Source organism: Melanostigma gelatinosum, assembly GCF_949748355.1.
Source record: "Melanostigma gelatinosum genome assembly, chromosome: 2".
In the NCBI taxonomy this organism is placed as follows: Eukaryota; Metazoa; Chordata; class Actinopteri; order Perciformes; family Zoarcidae; genus Melanostigma; species Melanostigma gelatinosum.
Window position 1 is genome coordinate 15,247,439 of NC_136635.1, and position 6,282 is coordinate 15,253,720.

The 6,282-nt window shown below is 38.6% G+C and overlaps 1 protein-coding gene across 2 annotated transcripts; it reads left to right on the plus strand.

Moving 5' to 3' along the window:
* The first annotated feature begins 728 nt into the window (after window positions 1–728).
* sinhcafl (SIN3-HDAC complex associated factor, like) lies at window positions 729–5,464 on the plus strand. 2 transcript variants are annotated; one of them, XM_079286876.1, is made up of 6 exons: window positions 729–761; window positions 1,814–1,974; window positions 2,079–2,178; window positions 2,257–2,371; window positions 3,104–3,257; window positions 3,369–5,464. In XM_079286876.1, the coding sequence occupies exons 2-6, from the start codon at window positions 1,847–1,849 to the stop codon at window positions 3,547–3,549; spliced, it is 678 nt and encodes a 225-aa protein (XP_079143002.1). In that variant the 5' UTR covers window positions 729–761; window positions 1,814–1,846; the 3' UTR covers window positions 3,550–5,464. The 2 variants fall into 2 exon arrangements, with proteins under 2 accessions (XP_079143002.1, XP_079143003.1); XM_079286877.1 differs by having other exon boundaries at window positions 3,107–3,257.
* Window positions 5,465–6,282: the final 818 nt, after the last annotated feature.

A 6,282-nucleotide genomic window follows, 5' to 3' on the forward strand; every position in this document is an offset into this window, starting at 1 on the left:
CTGCTATATGTGCTTTCTCAGCTGTGAAAATGGGGTTCACAAATTCACTGGTTCTTAAATTTTAATATTTATGGTTTTATTCATCTTTAATTTAGTGAATCAAAAGACTGTTGGTCAGACAAAACAAGCAATTTGAATATGTGAAGTTGCCACTTTTGGAAATTGCTTAATAAATAATGAAAATGTTTGTTAGTTGAAGCCCTCAATGTAATCTAAACTAGTTTTGCTTAATTAAAAAAAAAGATAAATATCCCATAATATACAAAAACGGAAACTGACTTTCCCATCCAATCGTAGTCCCTTTTATGTCAAATAAATGAGCAGAAATGTAACGCAGCAGTGATTTTACTGTATTAGCGCTGTTCTATTTTCTGGTAAATGTGCTTTCTAAGCTGAGAAAATGTAAACAAACTCGTTCGCGCCTTGTCAAATAGCCGTTTTTCTTTAACGCATCAGGCCCGGTGGTTTATGGGAGTTTGAGTTAGAAAGAAGAACGTTAACAACTGACAACAGAAATCTCCCGCTCGTTCACTACGCCTCCCATCATTCAGTTCTGGTGATGAGTACGTGAGGACAGCAGCTATTGGTTGAATCCAGGTTCAAACTCAACGGCTGCACTCCTTATATGGTCATTGTACGCTCAGCCCTTTCATTCCTGCTTTTTATGCTAATGATATTCTAATAGACAGCTGTATGCAGTAGTAGTAAGAGCATGCGCAGTAGGTGAAAAGAATACGGCGAAGATTCAAAGTTTTTCTTCAGTAAGTGCACTTTTATTTCTCTTGTACAATCATTCCATTTGTGGAGTTTGACTGGTGTGTTATGTGTGAAGAGACAGATGGTGATGTTGTGCAGTCGTAAGCTGACTTGTGCGTGTCCGGTAGTTGTAAGCTCAACGTACAAAGACCAATCGACAATGGGATAACATGGAAGTGAACGAGAGCGTGGCGTGGTAATGGTAGCACAGTCGGCTAGCTAGCATGCTAACAGCTAACAACAATGAGCCGTATTTGGCGCTCCAGCCGGCAAAGTTTGAATTTAAATGGAAGAATGGGTTCATCGTAACTTTTTGTGTTTTGTAAAGAATAGTGACAAAATGCCCGAATGGCGCGAAGCTGATAGCTGTGTGTTATTTAGACACATGTGTTAAGTACAATGGTAGCTTTTTGTTTCTTCACTTCACAACGCGCTGCTGCCCGCTTTTTGTTTCGAGTTTCTGCTGCAAACAAATCCTCACGCTGAACAGCGTCACAAATCAACACAATCATCCACCTTTATTGTCTTTGTGCGAAAAAACTCGTTAAGTGTCCAACACTGACTGGTGTTCAGAAAAGTAGCATAAACGCCAGTTAACGATAGTAACACGCGATGTTGTGGTGGGTGTAACGTTTCGGCGATTCCTAACGTTCAGCGTGCGTACTGTGGAAGGTTTGAAGCCTGCATCAGTAAAACGTAACATTACTGGTCCTTATGTTATATGATTATTAAACGCAACCAATATCAGGTTATAACGTTAGTGCAATGTCTGTTTTTGTTATTTTTTGTGTTCCCGCGACTTTGCTTTAAATTCCTTTGATATGCTTGTTGCTTTAGCCGAAGTTAGTTATGGTTTTTAGTGTGTTTGTGGACCGTATATGTTATGATTTGATGGCTAAAAGGTGACTTTCGTATGTTTAAATGTGTTAAGACTGGCTTGGTTATATGTCTACGTGTGGGACCGCCCCCTTTTCAGTAGTAGAACGCTCAACTGTGCAGACATCCGCGGTGCCTTTTTACCGGGACCATTTCCGATCTTTTGTTTTACGCTTTTCAGATTTTTGCCATAACACCGACCAACAAACAGACTATGTTTGGCTTTCACAAGTCAAAGATCTACCGGAGTAACGACGGCTGTTGCATCTGCAAGACCAAGTCCTCCAGTTCACGCTTCACAGACAGCAGTCGATATGAAGAGACGTTCGAGCTGTGCTTTGGGTAAAAAGCCCTTTCATTCATTCATATTGTGTGTTGTTGCTTGTGTGTCTATGAATGGAAGATTGACTTGATCAATGACACTTGATTCTTTTTTTTTTTTTAAGGCTGTCAGAAGATCGTGTGGGAGACATTTGCAATGCCTGTGTGTTGCTTGTGAAGAGGTGGAAGAAGCTCCCTAATGGCTCCAAGAAGAACTGGAACCACGTAAGTGATGTCTTCTGACAGTGTGAGTTAATCATGTTTGTGGTGTTGTGGCATTAACTTGATGTCTGTCTGACTCAGGTGGTGGATGCCCGGGCTGGACCAGGCTTCAAGATGACAAAGCCCAAGAAGATCAAGAATGGTGATGGGAAGAGGAAAAGCAAGCTAAAGAGGCTTCATAAATTAAAGAGACAAAGTAAGTTATTTAAATATATTGGATCTTAATTTGCATGTGTGGAGAGATTTTTCTTGTACTGTTTTATAAATAGATTTACAAGTCAGACGTGGAATGTTTGTTGCTGACTACTTAAAGTGAAAAGTGCCTAATATCAAGCTCAAACAAATGCGTTTGAATTTCACTGTCAGTCTTGGGTTTGGTGTTGTCTTCCCTCGGGTTGATTAAGAATGACTGTTAGCAGCACCTTGTGGCTGTTTTGGTTGGTGCACACACTGTATCTGCTGTTGTCTACTCTACGGGTATGCATCAGGGCTCAAACTAATAGCCATCTTTTTGAAAATTAATTTACAACATTTTTGACGATTGTTACATTTTGTATTTAAAGGAAAATAACACTCCAATTCGTCTAAAATTAATATTTGAGGATCTTCTTAGAATACATTTTGGTTTTGAGCCATTATTCAGACAAAACAAGCAGTTTGATTATGTCCGTGTGGGCTTTAGGAAATTTCTGTCGGTTCATTTATAATTGGTATTGTTGCTCTAATTCCAATCTATTTGTTGTCTTACTTTCATTCTACTTTTGTATTTATTAAAACCACACAAACTCCACATCTCCTCATTGTCACTTCTAATTCTCGAATTAATCAGTTGAAAAGTAATTGTTAAAACTCAAATCAAGTATAGTCAGGAATTTACCAAACCAGTTTGATGGCAGCATTTTAAGTATTTTTTTGTTTGTTTTCCAAGCAGACTCCGATGCCCACAGCACAACATCCAGTGTGTCTCCGGCTCAGTCCCCCAGTTACAGCAACCTGTCAGACGATGGCTCAGACATTGAGTCCAAGCAAAGACGCCCGACTCCCACCATCTTCTCTTTCCTGGACCGTTCGTACTGGAAAAGGTAAGCTGCTCATCTCATTGAGAGGACAAACTTATGAAGCCGTGTCTTAATATGATGAATAACTCAAAGGGTCTTTCATCTTGTTTGTTTTTTTATTTCTCCCCCTTCTAGGCAAAAGGTGTGCTGTGGGATTGTCTACAAGGGGCGGTTTGGAGAGGTGATTATTGATCCTCGGCTCTTCAAGCCCTGCTGCAGTTCCAAAAAACAGAAGACACTGGTGGCCACGCAGGCCACACAACTTCCAGACACACTTCCTCCACAACTCCCAGAAGACGTGAAAGAAACCTGGTGATTGCTTTTGTTGAATCCCCCTGTAGGGTTATCCACGGCATCCACCTGGATTTGTCTCCAGTGGCAGACCTCCCATTTCCACCCAATTAGATCAACTAGTTAGCTGTTTATTTTCTGTGTAATGTTCCTTTTTAAATGGGTATCTTTTATCTTTTGTATAGAATTGATTTTCTTTTTTTTATAGAAAGGAGAAGCATTAGTGTTATTTATAGGTTGAGTGAGCAAATTTTGTCGATGCTCCGTTTCTGATTTGGTATCGTTTTTGGTTATTTTGTATTAAGTGATTGACGTTTTGTATATATTTTTGTCCCCTTTTCATACATATCAAGACTGTTTTTATATATTTTTTCCCAAAAACTTTTCTAATTGTAAGTGCATATGAGAGACACCAGCTATTCTAATACCAGCATTATTGTTTATGTTGGAGTGGCTCTCCAACATGTTGCAATGTTTTATCTTATCTGTTTGTTCCACATGTGCGACTGCGTGAGTCTGTAGGATTCTTAGTACACAAAGGGCTGTTGGTTACCCCCAGGGATCATTGGAACAGGTCTCTATGAATTTAATGTGCTTTTAGTGTTTGTATAGACAACAACAACACTCTTTCTGACACTTTTCACAGCTGAAGCATGCTACAAGTTTGAAACACTGTTTCGATTTTCTCATCAGTTGGTGCCCATTAACTCGGATAGATGTGGTGACACCATGCATGCAGTACATTCCTCCGCCCTTTGGAATGACAAAAGTGATTTATTTATTTCTTTTGTACAGCCGCCAATGAAATGACGACGCATGTTTTAAAGCAAATGTTTTTAAAATTTATTTTTTAAATATAGTTAGTGTTTCTGCTCTTGGTACATCAAAATCTTTTTTTAAATGACAGGAATAGCAAGCTAATGCTTCTGTAAGAAAATGTGTGTGTGTCTGAAAGGTGGTGAGTACGCTAAGCCAGTTAATGGGTTTTTATCACATTTTCACATCTCATTTTCTCCGACATATTTCTGTAAAGGGGTGCAAAACTGTAGCCTATGCTCTGCGCAAATATGTGTAAACTGCAGGGATCGGTGAAGCTTATGGTCAGGAACGTGAGCCTCTTTTTTTTTTTTTTTTTACAATTTCTCTACATTTTTACAGAAAATGTGTGTTTATTGCCATTTCTGTAATTCATCTTCAGAAGCAATTGTCAAAGTTCAAACTATGCAGACATTTTGAATGTGAGAAGTGCTCTGGGGCTGTCTATCACTCACTATTAAGGTGTAAAGTGATGGATCCCTATTCAACCAAATTGGCTTATAAAAAGCATCCATTATTTCAACCATTTTTCTAATCAAAATTCATCATTGTCGCAAAGTATTTCTCTTGTATGTTTGGTTAAAATAATAATAATGCTCAGATTGCAGCGTTCTAGCCATCGTGCATACTGTCTCAAATGAATACTGTAATGACACGGTTGCTTTATTTTTTTGCATTATGGTAATTGAGCTCAACCTTCATCAATTGACAGGCAATGATCTGTAATGTTGCTTAATATATAAACGTTTCTGCGGCAGGGTAGTTAAATGCTGAACATGTTTTATGATTCTTATTAAACGGAGAAATGCTGCTTCCTTTTAAGCTGGGAAATGAGCTTTTTTTGTCCTTAGGGAGTTGCCATATTGTTTTTGCGAGGTACATTTTGGGGTGTGAGATGTGCCTTAATGAATTACCTGACCTTGTCATTATGATTCTCTTGTAATTTATATTTATTTATTGCAAAACCGTTTTTTAACCTGACATTTTGATAACTGGTGTTGAGCCTTTCAGAAAGTCTTTTTTAAATTTTGTGCACTTCCTTTGAACATGCAATGTCGATGTTTTTTTTTTAAATATTTCTTTGTATACTGTATGACAAAGTAGATCTGTATTGTAATAATTAAAAAAATGAGAGGAGAAAAGTGTGCGTGTGATATGTATGTACGCCGGTAGGTGGTGCACAAGAACCACATAGAATACTTAATAATGCACTTTGAACATGGAGGGTTTCACTGCATGTCACTATTGAATTCTATGGTTTATGTTTCACCAAATTATTGGTGGCGCACGTTTTATTATACATGTTCACGTTATTAACGTCAGCACTTGTTTTGGGGAGATTTTTTTAAATCTTTTTATTTTGTTAAGTTTGAAAGGAAGGATTTAGCTCATTTGAAATGTTGGCAAAACACAACTTCAGTCAGTGGTACGCGTCGTTTTCTTTATAGTTGTTCATCCTCCACCACCACGTGCGTGTGGCTAACATACGTGTTCGAATAAAGAACCAAAATTATGTTGCCTAGCAACCATGTAGTTTGCCTGACAGTGCTCTTTCCAGGACTAAGTTAACTAGGAGGTAGATAAAATGGCGAACCATTCATGTTATTTAATTGTGGTTGCATTGTGTGCATTCACAGCCTTTTTATTGATGGATTCTGACGTGGTCCACTTTGAACCAGACGCCAAAAGTCATGTTTACAAAGAGCGGAGACTTTAAAAGGACTCAAGCGCGTAAAATTTACCAATTCATCCCCGGAAAAAGCTTTCAAAATAAAAGCCCATTTAGCACAGAGACTTCGTCACGTTTTACGCAAAGTCTCGACAATTCCGGTCTTCCACTGGGTATCTCACTGACTTGACACAGCTCTGCTTCAAAAGATATCTTTTTTTTCCACCCTCACATGTACGCGCTCGCACGCTCTCATTCGCGCTCTCTCCAACA

Coding starts and splice junctions, on each gene's coding strand:
- sinhcafl (XM_079286876.1), top strand. CDS start 1,847: ATGTTTGGCTTTCACAAGTCAAAGATCTACCGGAGTAACGACGGCTGT. Junction 2,179..2,256: donor CCAAGAAGAACTGGAACCAC/GTAAGTGATGTC, acceptor TGTCTGACTCAG/GTGGTGGATGCCCGGGCTGG. Junction 3,258..3,368: donor GACCGTTCGTACTGGAAAAG/GTAAGCTGCTCA, acceptor TCCCCCTTCTAG/GCAAAAGGTGTGCTGTGGGA.